This window comes from Aotus nancymaae, unplaced genomic scaffold (genome assembly GCF_030222135.1).
Source record: "Aotus nancymaae isolate 86718 unplaced genomic scaffold, 86718_ANA_hifiasm-v0.15.2.pri h1tg000077l, whole genome shotgun sequence".
In the NCBI taxonomy this organism is placed as follows: Eukaryota; Metazoa; Chordata; class Mammalia; order Primates; family Aotidae; genus Aotus; species Aotus nancymaae.
Genome location: NW_026988492.1, coordinates 20683289 through 20697824, shown reverse-complemented (window position 1 = coordinate 20697824; position 14536 = coordinate 20683289). Strand labels below are relative to the sequence as shown.

At 46.8% G+C, this 14536-nt stretch overlaps 1 protein-coding gene across 7 annotated transcripts in view; it reads right to left on the bottom strand.

Annotated features, from left to right (window-relative positions):
- Nucleotides 1-14009, bottom strand: part of BEND7 (BEN domain containing 7) — a 90643-nt gene extending 76634 nt beyond the window's left edge. For 4 of the 7 annotated variants that reach the window (XM_021675676.2, XM_021675674.2, XM_021675677.2 and 1 more), the window contains exons 1-2: nt 13930-13997; nt 11604-11687 (exon numbers count right to left, since the gene is read on the bottom strand). In XM_021675676.2, coding sequence (XP_021531351.1) covers nt 11604-11687; nt 13930-13990 — 145 coding nt within the window. In that variant the 5' untranslated portion in view covers nt 13991-13997. Of the gene's footprint in view, nt 1-11603; nt 11688-13179; nt 13371-13929 lie in introns of those variants that run through there. The other 3 variants (XM_021675678.2, XM_012455996.2, XM_021675679.2) reach the window with 3 other exon arrangements.
- Nucleotides 14010-14536: the final 527 nt, after the last annotated feature.

Here is a 14536-nt window from a genome sequence, read left to right as displayed (position 1 = left end):
TGAGAAGCACAGACACCTGCGTTACATTTCAGCTCAAGTTTATATCATCCATAAACATCTCTGTTTTGGACACCTCGGCCAAACAAATGCTCACAGAATACTCGTGTAGCATTCGATTTTATGGAACTATAAAAGTTCCTTGCTGTTAATTACAGAGACAAATGTCTCATCACACATTTGGTTACCAGATAGCATAATTAGTTTTCTCCATTAACCTTTCAGATATAAAATTTGATTTCAAGTAAAAAACATTGTAAACCCCTTGGAATCCAAATAACACAATATATTTCTGCATGTTTGAAAAAAGTGCAATCATAAGAAAACAATTTTATGGATTCTTATTTACAAGCATATTGGTTGTATGAACACTGAAAGAAAATCTGTCTAAACTTTGTAATGATTTGAAAATATATTATCAAATATGCGTGCGATAAGCTATCCTTTGTAGAGAAATGAGGCACAGTAACCTCACCCAATGGAATGTCCCCTTTGACCTCTCTCTTCTAACTATGGTCATGCGGCCAAATTGTTTAGCGCAGCCTCTCATCCGCTCCCCCTTCATCCTGGCATCTGTGAGACAATGGACGAGGGAGGTGTGTTGTTTAGTTGATGGCAATGGAATCGTTTTTTTCCTGTTTAAAGCCAAATTGCCTTCAGGATGACTGATCCCACAACCCTGGCCTGCTACGGGCCATGCTGTAGCTTACATCCGTAGAGGGCGCATTTGACCAGCACAATGTTTAGATGGTGTGCTATCAACACTGATGTACGTTTATACTGCCAACCTGTGGAGGCTGGGATGAAGACCTCATGTGCCGCATGGGACAATCCTGCACAAGGAAACGGCCTCAAGTCAACCAGTCGTCCCACTCTGATCTACTGATAACTCGAGGCGCATTACCTTTTAACATGTTTAACACGGAATTCATCCATTTATTCAAAAATAGTTATTAAGAGTCTACTCTGTGCCTATCTATTCAAAAATAGTTATAGGAATAGAGCACTGAATACTCAAGAGTCTTGCTCTGAAGGAATTCAAGCTAAGACTGGAAGGATAAATAAAGGATCGTGGCGGCAAGGGTGGTTGAGGTCACTCTAGGCAAAGAGGCTGGTAGAGTGCATGCCAGGGTCATAGTGTTGCAAGATTTGAGGGGTGCTGTCCCTTGTGCCATGTGAGTCTGCGAGACCATAGCGTGAGAGGGTGGAGGCTGGTGACACACAGGGCGCAGTTGCGCATCCTATTTCAGAGTTAGATTTTAAAGGAGGGGGACTGCTACCTAATAAAACAGAAAACAGGCTGGGAGCAGTGGCTCACGCCTGCAATCCTAGCACTTTGGGAGGCCAAGGCAGGTAGATCACTTGAGGTCAGGAGTTCAAGACCTGCCTGGCCAACATGGTGAAACCCTGTCTCTATTAAAAATACAAAAACTAGCCAGGCATGGTGGCGCGTGCCTGTAATGCCAGCTACTTGGGAGGCTGAGGCAGGAGAATCACTTGAACCTGGGAGGTGGAGGATGCAGTAAGCTGAGACCGCATCACTGCACTCCAGCCTGGGTGACAGAGTGAGATTCTATCTTAAAGAAAAAAAAGTTTATTTAACAAGTACTTATGATATTTCCTAGAATGTGCCAGATACTGTTCTGCAAACAAAAATGCAAAGAGATCAGGTTAGATGATAGCAGGACACACACAGGGTCTGAAGGACTGACACCAAAGGAGGCTTTTTGATTTCTAGTGCCAGAGGGCATTACATTTAAATGTTCAAGTAAAGGCCGTATTTCTCAGTCTCCATTGAAGACATATGTGACCATATGAAAAATAAGTGTTGATTGGAATATCTGGTTATATTCTTTAAGAAGCAAGCAGGCTGGGCGCGGTGGCTCACACCTATAATCCCAGCACTTTGGGAGGCCGAGGCGGGTGGATCACGAGGTCAAGAGATCGAGACCATCCTGGTCAACAAGGTGAAACCCCGTCTCTACTAAAAAATACAAAAATCAGCTGGGCATGGTGGCGCGCGCCTGTAGTCTCAGCTACTTGGGAGGCTGAGGCAGGAGAATTGCTTGAACCCAGGAGGCAGAGGTTGCAGTGAGCCGAGATTGCGCCATTGCACTCCAGCCTGGGTAACAAGAGAGAAACTCCGTCTCAAAAAAAAAAAAAAAAAGAAGCAAGCAGAACAAATAAACAAAGCAAGCCCTTGCTGCCCTTTCGGGGTTTTCTGGTGTTTTCTGTTTGTTTTTGAGACTGGGTCTCACTTGTTGCTCAGGCTGGAATACAAAGGTGCTACCTCAGCTCACTGCAACTTCCACCCCTGCCAGGGTCAACTGATCCTCCCACCTCAGCTTCCTGAGTAGCTGGGACTATAGGCATGCACCATGACACCCGGCTAATTTTTGTATTTTTTTGTAGAATTTTTTTTTGCAGAAGAGTGGCAGCATGTCAATGAGGTGAGGAAGTGCACTGCCTAAAATGTAAGGAAGAGGGGCTGCTGCAGGAATGAAAGGTGGCCTGGTATGGCTGCACATGGAGGCAAGAGGGCAGTGTCAGGAATCAGCTGGAAGAAGTCGCCAGGAGGCTGTTCATGCAGAGTTTCAGCTGTCATGCTAAGAAGTGTGGGTACACTTAGATGATAAACAATTTCAAGTATCATATCTCTAATCCCAGGACTGTGGGAGGCCAACGCAGGAGGATCGCTTGAAGCCAGGAGTTCAAGACCAGCCTGGACAACTAGGGAAACCCTGTCTCTACAAAATTAGCTGTGTGGGGTGGTGCATGCCTGAAGTCCCAGCTACGTGGGAGGCTGCGTAGGTTGACCCCAGGAGTCGGAGGCTTCAGTGAGCTATGATTACACTACTGCACTCCAGCCAGGGCAACAGAGTGAGACCTTGTCTCTGAAAGATGGAAAAAAGTTTCAGGCGGAGGAGCAGCCCAAGTTGCAGACAATACTCTGAGGAGCCTAAAGGCACCGTGTGGATGGAAGGCTGCAGGCTGCAGGCTCAGGTCTCTGCCCTGCCCCAGCCCCGCTCCCCTCTACGGCGCAGGCACTGCTGTCCAGGTCACTTTCTCTGATAATCTGCTACTTATAAGGATAACGAACTTCCTGCATCAACGTCCCAGGTCTATTTTTAACTTGGAGATGCAAAACACAATGGTTCAGAATCTTTATTTCACCGTATAGATGGCCACATGATTTTCTTCCGAAAACAAAATCAGGCTGGATTAACACATTTCCTTAGATTCTGCCCTTCATGAATTTATTTATTTATTTTTTTAATGATTTGGTCATGACCAGTGTAAGAAAAGTAAAAAACCACAATATATCACACTTTTCATTTACAGGGCAGTTGCTGAACCACACCGAGCCTTCGTGAGAAACAGAAAGAAAGAGGTGGCTTTTGCTCAGGACAGCTGCTGCCCCCACGTGGGCCACGGCGAGCAGGCTGCAGGCTGGATGCCAGCCCCACTGGCCCTTCACCGGGCCCCATGGGCAGGTACAACTCGGGCGGCTGTGGGCAGGGGTCCAACTCCCTCAGAAACCCGACAGGCACAAAGGTTTTCTGGTGTGATCTTTAATGCATGGCTGTGTGTCCCTAAATTAAGGTAGAAAAGCTGGCTTCACGTGGAACCTGAGAAGTCAACAACGTCAACATCAGTTTACAGATGGGCCAGCACCATCTTAAGCACCTTTCTAAAGCTGTACCTGTGTTAGAGCAGAATAAGGAACAAGCACAACAAACGTGATTTTCCAATTTGGGGTTTCAACATGTCACTGGCTTTCATATGTGAGTTCTCCTTTTTGGTCTCCTCTAGATTTGAAAAAAGAAGTTGTATCTCACAAAGCAGCATCAGAAATCCCAAATTTCTACTCTAGTATATTACAGAAGCTTCTTCAAGCTAAATGAGGCATCTTTTAGTTTGGCTTACTAAATGTCTTTCAAATCTCAATACAGCAGTATACTTTACAGTAAATCTTCAGAGTCCTAACTACAGCGGCCAATATATTCATGCATTTAAATCACATATCTGAGGACCTATCAGCAGTGCACCTATTATGGATATAGCATTGTGCTACGTTCTCAAAGGATCCAAAATGAATTCAGGTCACACTTGCCCTCTAGGATCGACAATTTACATTAGGAGAGATTACCAGAGTCCTGCAAATAAACACCTCCATTTCCATGTGGCAGCTGTGAAGGTTCGGGGGAGGATTTGCAGGGTGCCTTGGAGCACAACAAAGCCACACACGAAAATAAGTAAATACTAGGGATCACATGGTAAGTGCTAGAAAAGAGTATTGTTATTACTTAGCGCCCAAGTGATCGGAAGAAAAGATAACTCCTAAATTTGGGAGGAGGAGGGAGCATGGGATGATAATAACACAAATACAGTGTTTTCAAGTTTGAAAAAGTGTTCTACCTTACAGGATTTCCCACATGCATCAGGAAAACGTGGCAATGGTGGTGAGGGCCAACATTATTATTCTATTAGAGATGACGAGGAAAACCCCTCAAGAGTGTTATCCAAGGTGTTACGACTGGAGCCTGAGATTCGAGGCAAGGTTTTCTGGCTGTAAATCTGCTTTCTCTCCACTATGCTATGTAAACTGAGAAGGCTTACAGGCCAAGGCAATATTTGAATTGGGCTTTAAAAACCTGTAAGAGAGACAGGATTTTACTAGAAGGAGTTTGGAGATGGGGTAAGGCCTGGTAGGAGGCAAGGATGGAGAAGCAGTCACGGGCAAAGGGCGGGGATGAGGGTGGCAGGGTGCTTTAGGAGGCAATGATCGGACCAGTTTGACACAGCAAGTTTTCAGTGAGGGTGAAGAGCAAGAGAAGGCTGAAAGGTGGTCTAGAAACAGACAGTGAACTGAAAGAGGGGAGAGCGGGGCCTCACCCCTGCAAGGCAGCGTGGCGCAGCGCAAAGATTACAGCCAGGCCATGTTCAAATTCCAGATCCAGGCTTATGTCTCCTAGCTATGACCTTATGCAAATTAACCATTTGAAAGGCCCATTTTTCTCATAAAAAGGTAAAAGTGACAACACCTTCTCAGAGCTTGTCTCAGCGTTAAATGAGACAAAGTTAGGGAGTGCCCAGCACACACAGGAGATGTAAACAAACCCTAGCTCCTTTCTTCCTGGCAGGAGGGGCTTTTCCAGGCCGAAGCTCCTGCCGACCCCATTCCTTCTCCCTGAGGTGCCCACTCTGCGCCTGGAAGTCCTGCTTTGCTAGGAAGCCGGCTGGCTCAAGAGAAGGCAGTTACATGAAAGCTGGAGACAGGGAGATGCAGACGTGTCCATCTCAGACCGTGCGTAGGAAACACCCAGTGAAGAGCTTTGCCTTGATTCTAGAACCCATGACAAGGCAGCTGAAGGCTCTGAGCCAGAGAGAGGGTGAGGAGTTACGTATTAAGATCAGCCCGTGTGGGCAGATTGGAGCAAGGAGTTGCGACAGCTCTGACAAGGTGAAGAGCTCAGAAGTGGATGTCAGGAGACCCGACTGGAAAGTGTGGTCAGCTACTAATGACCATGTAGCCTTGGGCAAATCATCCCCGATCTCAGGTTCCCATTTGTAAAACATGAGGCAGACCCAACACCAACCTCACAGTGCAGCGGCAATAGAAACTAAATGAGAAATGCGAGTAGCTAGACAGCCTAACTACAAATGCCTCCCAAACTTCAGGCAACAAGTAATACATGACAATGACAAAGTTCTGCATCCACAGCTACTGAAACACATTTTTTATGTGCACATAAATTTAAAGAAGCCGTCGGTATTTAAACTTCCTCAAGAGGCTCTCCAAACTTTGACTTTGCTTGCAATTGTTTCTGAAGCCCATTTTTCGGTCCTGGCGTATAATTGGACATATCAGGTGCTATATGAAACCTTGGGAACTGTCTAGACTAGGGGTTTTAAAATAGTGACTGGGGGCACCCTAACATCCTGCAGAGGCCCACGGAGGAATATGGAACACATGTAAGGCGTTCTGGGTCTTCTCGACCTTTCTTCAAGCAGCTCTGCTACCCTTTGATCTGATGGACAGGCTAGGGGTTCCGCTTGGGAGCGCGCTTGAACAAAGCATGCCATGCGGTGAAGGGCTTGCTTTGGAGACGGGCAGACCCTGGCTTGCATCCTGGCTCCGCCACTGAGAAAGGCTGTGAACTCCTCAAATTCTTCACCCATAAAGAGGGAATGACAGTACCTTTCTTGGGACAATGAATGGGATAACATTTACAAAGTCCTTTACATAGTGCCTGGAACACAGCATGCTCTGGGTAAATGACACCTTCTATTACTGGCCACATTGCTAACCCCAAGAGACTCTCCTGGTCGTCTGTCCCATTCACTTCACCACCAAAAAAGGAGAGAACTGACAGCAAAGAGGCCAGGGACACAAGGACACAGTGGGGCCAGGGAGCTGAAGGTGGAGCTTTCCGGAGGAACAGAGGAAAGCACTTGCTTCCAAATACTGGGATTTCGGGGTTCTACTTTTCCCCTCTTTCCCCCCTTGCCTCTTCATTTTCTCTGAAGTTACAACTCCTGCCCAAGGAATGGTTACACACCAGACCCTTCTTCCTCTTGGGAGCACGGACTTAGCTCCCAATCCTTCTGAAACCAACCAAGAACCAGGGTGGGACCCAGGCCACCTGATTCCAGGTGAAGAAGACCTCCTCCATCTTACAAACTGACCTGCCCAATTCGCCAGGGAGGGGAACGATGTTGTGGCTAGGAGCTAACTCTCCAACTTGTAAACACGCACAGGAATTTTTCGAGTGTGTCCTCTTTGGGGAGATTCTAGGGGGGGCAGCTGTCATCGAGAAAGCCACTGAAAAGAGATTCAGAGTTGGCCGGGCACAGTGGCTCATACCTGTAATCCCAGCACTTTGGGAGGCTGAGGTGGACAGATGACAAGGTCAGGAGTTCAAGACCATCCTGGCCAATGTGGTGAAAGCCCATCTCTACTTAAAAATACAAAAATCAGCTAGATGTGGTGGTGTGCACCTGTAACCCCAGCTACTCAGGAGGCTGAGGCAGAAAAATCGCTTGAAACTGGGAGGCAGAGGTTTCAGTGAGGCGACATCGCACCACTGCACTCCAGCCTGGGCGACAGAACGAGATTCCGTCTCCAAAAAAAAAAGAGAGAGAGATATTCAGAGTTTCAGAGATCTCGACCCTGCTCAGCTGGCGTGGCTGCCACCCTGTGTGCTTCATCTACAGAAAGCTGAACAACTGAACTGAACATGAAACAGAATAACGAGAACAGGGCTTGGCATGGATGCAGATGGAGCACAACGAATTTCTGTTGAATGCATAAATGAATGAGACTGAACACGTGAAAAAGAAACATGTTTCAAATGTACATACTATGATAAAGCTAACCCAACATCCAATGTGTAAAAACGGACTTCATTTAATATTTGCATTACTGCTATGAATAATAAATTAATTGTCTCATTAAAACACTTCTAAAAGGTCTCCTGCCAGCAGCTAAGGTCTCCTCCATGCGCCTAGGCTTTGTCTGGCTCTGCATGGCAGAGGGGAAAGATCTTTGAGAGGAGGCCTGGGTTCCTCCGGCCTCTGCTATTCATGAGCAGGTCAGATAACTGAGCTTCGGCTCCCATTATTATAGGAATCATCATCTGCCCTAAATACTCCACAGGTATATGGTAAGAAAACAGATATAAAGCACTTTCTAAACCATAAAGTGCAGCACTCATGGTTGATTTATAATGATGGTATTGGTGGCTCCCTCGCCCTTTCCACTTGGAATCTTCTCCAGGGAGGAGAAATACGGGGCAACTCTTTCCTGTAGTTCAATAGCTTTGCTTTGCAGAGCCCTTCCCTCTACCCCTTCCAGCTCTGCATTTACTGTTGCCCCAACCATTCACATTTGTCATTTAATTACTGTTCACAGAGAAGCGGTTAAGTGGAGTGTTCAACGCTCAGGCAGAGGTGCATTGGAACCCCGCCTGTGGCACTTCCTACTTGGGAGACCCTGGGCAGGTCACCTTGACATCTCTAGGCTCATCTACAACATGGGGATGATGAGAATTCGTACAGACATGGTATGAAGAGCAAATCAGCTCTTTTGGATAAAGTACTCAACGTCCTGCCTTGCACACAGTAAGTGCTCAAACAACTGTAGCCCTTTCGATTGCTGAATACTGTTCCCTGTTTCCCGAATTTGTCCAATTTCCTTTCCAACTGGATTTGAATCCCCGAGATCAAAGTCCCTGTCTTATCCATTTCTGCGACTATCTCTGACCCCACTCCCTTCCCAGAAAAGAGCTGAGTTCAGAGTATTTTCTCATAAAGACACTACTGGCTGAATTGATTTAAAGCAACTGTTTTCCTTCAAACGGTGCTTAAAATCTTCATCGCAGTCCCATCACAACCAGCTTGAGAAAGTCAATGTCCACAGGGTAAAGTAACCTCTTCTGACCCTATTATCCAATTAAAAATATGTCAGTAGGCCAGGCACAGTGGCTCACACCTGTAATCCCAGCATTTTGGGAGGCTGAGGCAGGCAGATCATGAGGTCAAGAGATCGAGACCATCCTGGCTAACATGATGAAACCTCATCTCTACTAAAAATACAAAAATTTAGCCAGGCGTGGTGGCATGCGCCTGTATAGTCCCAGCTACTTGGGAGGCTAAGACAGGAAAATTGCTTGAACCCGGGAGACAAGAGGTTGAACTAAGCTGAGATCGTGCCACTGCACTCCAGTCTGGGTGACAGAGTGAGACTCCATCTCCAAAAAAAAAAAAAAAAAGAGTAATTCCTAAAGCACACGGCCAAGCCATTTTACACTACCAAGCTACCCTACCATGTGAGATGCGCTACCTTAGTTAACAGCCTAAAAATGTTCCAGAGAAGTAGACTTGATGTAGAAACCTCTGTCACATTCTGGAAGACTCCTTTTCACCTAGGACATAAACTTTGATCTTACAGATGCAGACAGTATTAAGGAGAACACATATGTTTGAATGTAGAAAATCCTACAGAACATCCCTGAGACAGTGTGTCAGTACTTTGTTATAAAAGAGAGAGTTCTATATTTTGGTACCAAACCCCCTTGGATGTCAAAAGCTTCCCATAAAATTCTACATCTTTCTGGACAGGCTTTAGCAATTTATAAAATAAACATGACTGAAATGCTTAAATCTATGTTTTGAAAAGGATAACTATAAAACTATAAACCATAACACTGTCAACAAAAAATTCCTACTTTCAGAGGCCATCAGTAACTATTTCCAATTGCTCCGGAAATCATGCTTCTATGACAATTTCTGTTATTTTTTTAACCCACCTAGAGATCACAAAATAAAAATGTTATTTGGGAACCAACTAGGTCATGACTTCAGAATGAGCAAAAGATTGGGAATAACATACAGCACACTCCCAGGCTGTTCAATCTTTTGTCTCTTGATGTTGAAGGCCTTCTGGAGCAACCACTTTGAAAGTGTATCTATCCCAAGCCTGGTCTTTCATTGGAATTCTTGTATCTTCCTCAACTCGGACTAGGAAGAAGGAAAGCCACTACGTCTACTATCTTCAGGAGCTTCCAGCTCACTGAGTACTGGGCACTAGCGTCCTGCTGTTCTTCAGTTTCCCCTCTCTTATCCTCATAATTCACTTCCTTCACAGCATCTTTACCATCTTCCTAATACACAGCAGAAAGCGCGGGAAAGCCTGTGTTGCTAACAAGAACTAAATCAAGGATATGATGATCCATTTGTATCGCGAACGTACATTTTCTACTAAAGGGCAAATTCTTTATTTCAAATGGCTATACAGAGTGGTACTTTAATAATACAGAATTCCAACTGACCAGCTGAGTGCGGTGGCTCATGCCTGTAATCCCAGCACTTTGGGAGGCTGAGACGGGTGGATTACCTGAGGTCAGGAGCTGGAGACCAGCCTGGTCAACATGGTGAAATCCCGTCTCTACTAAAAATACAAAAATTTAGCCAGGCATGGTGGCGGGCGCCTGTAATCCCAGCTACTTGGGGGACTGAGGCAGGAGAACCACTTGAACCTGGTAGATGGAGGTTGCAGGGAGCTGAGATCATGCTATTGCACTCCAGCCTGGGCAACAAGAGCGAAACTCCGTCTCAAAAAAAAAAAAAAAATTCTAACTGACCAAGTTTAGGGGACTGGAAAGACTGAAATGCATGAATATTCTCTTTCTGGGCCACAGCATTTCACTTGATTATTAACCTTTTGGCTCCTAGCTCTCCTAACAGTAAACAGGTACCGGGAGCAGCGCTGGCCCCGGTAATTTTCTTTCCCTCGGAAGAAGCTTCCATGTGCCCTCAATGATCGCTCATGTAAGAAATGCTGACATTTCCCTCCTATTTTTCCTCTCAACCTATATATTAATATTTGACTTCTTCCTCGTGCATCCCGACCCACTCTTTCCACCCCTCAAAGCAAAACCAGAGAGATTCTGGCGAGAGCTTCGTCTGAGGGAAGACCCACACTGGGTCTGAGCAGCAGTCCTGCTACCTGAAGTTCCCCTTAATGGGGTAATTTTGGCCTTGCTTGCAATTGCTCTCACTCTGACACCTCTCGTGTTTTGCTTCCTTGCTGCGCAGTGCTGGGCCCTCACCCTGCTACCTGGGACTGCAGAGGTCCGAGATGGACAAGGTTGAAGCCAAACATCACCATCTACTCTCCACTCTGACCTTATGGGTACTTCACTCTTAGAGGCAAAATCCTCAATGGTTTCATTTTTGGCTGATGGTGTGCAAATGAAAAAATTACACATCCCAAGTCCTTCCTGCACAGTATTTGCACCAACACTGCACATGGAAAAGGTGGCAACGTTTGTGGCTATCTATCCAGCCATCGGGCACCTACACTTACTGCAAAGTCTCGGAGATGCTGCTTTAGCTCTGCTCAACCCTGAGGTGAGCTGGGAACAAGGATGGTAGGAGGAAATCATGCAGTTCCCCCTACCCCAAAATGCTGGTGTCAAAGGAGCACAAAGCCAGGAAAGTGAGGAGCTGCCCGAAGATAACTAGCACTATCAAGAGCTGGTTAGGCAGACAATCACACTTTTATTTTCCTTATGCTTTTTGACTGTAGATTTAATTTAATTTTGTCATGGCAGGATTAGCAACTGGGCCACAGAGGTGAAGGGACATTATAATAAGACAGCACATTAATCCTCTATCCCACCCAAGGCAGAAGCAAAACCAAACAAATAGCAGCTTCCTGGAAATTGAATTTCTGTTATCCAGATGTCAAAGATGTAATACCCCAATTACACAAACTATTGCCAGTGAAGCATGCCAGCGAATATGCAATGTAAATGGGGTGAGCACAGAGCCACGAAACTGCACAGTCAGCATCTGGCTCTGTGAGTGAGTGATAATTAGCACTGTGTGTAGACACTAATAAACATTTATGTCTGAAATTACAACTTTTAGCAATGTTAATAAGGGATATATTGGCAATCTGTAAAATAAAAGGTCTTGAAAAGAATGTCATACATTAAGCAATGGCAGACATTTCCCATTCCTCAACAATTTCCTTTTTTCCCCCTAATTGCAAATGGCCACGATGTTTTGCTGAGAAATTAATTGACACAGGAACCTACCTAAAAAAATGGGGTGTGTCTCTTTGGCCTCCCCATTAACATCGTTGCTGAATTCTGGGATCTTATATACCTCATGGTGATAATCTGGCATGAGAAAACAACCAAAAATTAGCCTCATAATGACCTCAAGACAGGAATAAGCAGTCGAGTCTAGACTCTCATTCTATTTAGTATGTATAATCTATAATTTTTAAATAAACTTTTTGAGAAGTCAATTATCACAGAATTTGTAGTCAATACTAATTCCTAAAACTTTGCTTATTCTGGAGTACGCAAACTTGAAAAATTACTTCGACTAGAGAAAACGGCTTTGCTTGATCACATAATTTTCACGGTAAATTTTGCCCACAGCTGCCAATTTTTAGGCTTCTTTTCTTTGAGGTGACAGGTATGTTTATAGGGAAAAGAAATATCTTGCCCAATCATAGAGAAGGGGAGGTTTCCAAATTTCTCTTCACAACCCATTTTCACCAGTGTATCAACAGTATGCTTTAAAGTTAGCCAGCACTCCAGTTTTCTCAGTTTACCCAGCAAATCTCAGCCTTTAAGCAGCTTAAAGGCAAGCACACGTGAAAAATACTGATTTGTTATTTCAAATGTATAGCATAATTTGGATAAGAAAGCAAGATTTTCATCTTTCACACAAGCGACTCTTTCGCATTCAAGCTACTGCACTTATTTAATATGCAATACTTTATTTTCTAAAACCTCACCTGCAGAGAGAAGAATCAGATCCATAATTTACCATAGCAAAAACTTGCTATGTCAGTCAAAGTTTAAAATACAATATTTTACAAGCTTCTCTATGGAGGCTACTGCACTTTGGTTTCTATTTTTGAAAAGTAGGGTTACCTAGGCATAAAAATAGAGGTTCCTCCTTAATACCTACTCCTCTTCCTTTGGCCTTAGACCTCACAGGACAAGGTCAACAAAACTACTCTCACTTTTAAGATAAAGCAGTTAAGTTCTCTGAGGTCATCAAGAAGCAGCAGCCTACCTTCCTGAACGTATCAGATAGCACTAACAGGGCAGTCACCCAGACAGAGACTTTTAAAAGTCCAAGTAACTGAGTAATCAACAAGGATGTGGAAAAAAAAATTTTACTCAGAAAGTGGGAAGAGCCAAGTATTTTGAATGCGTGTAACTATTTCAGGCCTCTTTCATTAACCAGTATCCAAACTAAATTAGGGGAAACAGATAAGAACAGATCTTCAAAATGCCTATAATCAAACCATTTTCGGACGAACCAAATCCACATCTTAGCTAGCTTAACTCAGTTTGAAAAATTCGATTACTTGCAATTGTCCACAATTTTTCACTAATTTTCATCAGTTTACACGTGACTTCTGCAGGTTGTTGAAGAGTTTCTACTCTGATGCCATGCTAGAGAAAACGACAGAGGAAAAGTGGACAGGCTCTGTGGCTTGGCTTTGACCTCAACTTGATTCAGACGACATTTAAACAGAGCGAGTCTAAACTCAATATGAGGGCTTGTGACATTACAATGAAAAAAGTCATCTGCCTCTAATTAAAGATGACAATGCATTTTGAGATATATTTTCACGATGGCTCTTACCTTGAGTTATCATTTTTTAAAAAAGTGAAATCAGGAAGATGAAGACATTTAACAAGTAACTGAACACAAGACTGTATTCCACTTTCCCTTCCCTGACCAAATAAAAACCCAAGAGTGTGGTGTACACCTGTTAATTCATCAGGAACTAGCTGGATGTCTTTTCTTTTCTTCCTTTTTTTTAAAAGGATACTTATCTGACTGCTACGTGATGTAGTCTAAAACACCTTTCCAACCCAAATCAGCTAGCTACAGATGTTGGATGTCAACAATTACGCCTTGGGCTTGGACACGGCAGGAGCTTCTTTCTCCTTCTTAAAAAGAACAACAACGGTCATCCTTTTTCCTCCTCCTCTTGGCGGGGGGAAGCGGTTAGACCCCAGAAAACAAAAACAGCAAATCTCAGGTCCGAGGGTCCACGCTCGGCCTGATGGCCAGGCAGGTCCGCGGCCGCCCCGGCCCAGCCCCGGAGGCGCCCCGAGGAGGGCTCGGGCCCCCCGGTGTCATTGTTTGCTAATTTCCTGAGCTGCCCTCCGACTTGTTTACGTTAAATAACACCCCGGCTCCCCCCGCACAACTTTCCCCGCCGCCCGGCGTGTGCGGCCGCGGCCCTGCCCGCCAGCCCGGCGGAGGCACCGGGCGAGCGGGGAGGACCGGGGGCTCCGGGAGGGCGCGCCCCCCGGCGTGGACCCCCGCGGGCGGCCGAGGGCGCGGCGCCCGCTGCCTGCCCCCGCCGCCCGGGCGGCCGCTTACCTCGGCTCACCAGTTTGAAGCTCTGGGATTTCCTGCTTCTTTTCCTCTCGGAGAACTCCATGGTGCGGGGAAGGCGGCGGCGGCGGCGGCTGAGGAGGCGGCGGCGGCAGCGGCGGCGCGGGCTCGTGTCACCGCCGCGGAGCCGCCAGGACCAAGGTCCGCGCCTGGAGTCGGCGGGGGGAGGCCGCGGGACGGGAGGAACCACCGCGAGCCCGCTCGGGGCTGCTGGCGCGGGGCCCGGCGGCGCGGGCTCCCGGGTGAAGTTGCCCCCGCGCGGCGCCGCCTCCAGTGCCCTAGGCGCCCCCGCGGCCCCCGCTCATGCCGGCCCGAGGTTTCCAGACGCCGCCCGCCGCAGCCCAACTTTCCGTTGGGAGCGGGCCGGGCGGGGGCGCGGCGGCGGCGGCGGCGGCGGCGGGGGGGGGGCGGTTCGGGGCGGCCGGCCCGCCTGGGCTCAGCCTGCGGACGCGGTGGCGGCGGCGGCCCCGGGGACGCGGCGGGCGGGCGGGCTGCGGGGAGGGCGGCGGCGGGTGCGGAGCCGGCCGGGGCGCTGACCGCCCCCGCGGGAGGAGGGGCGCCGGCGGAGGGGGCGGCGCCGCCGGGACCCCGG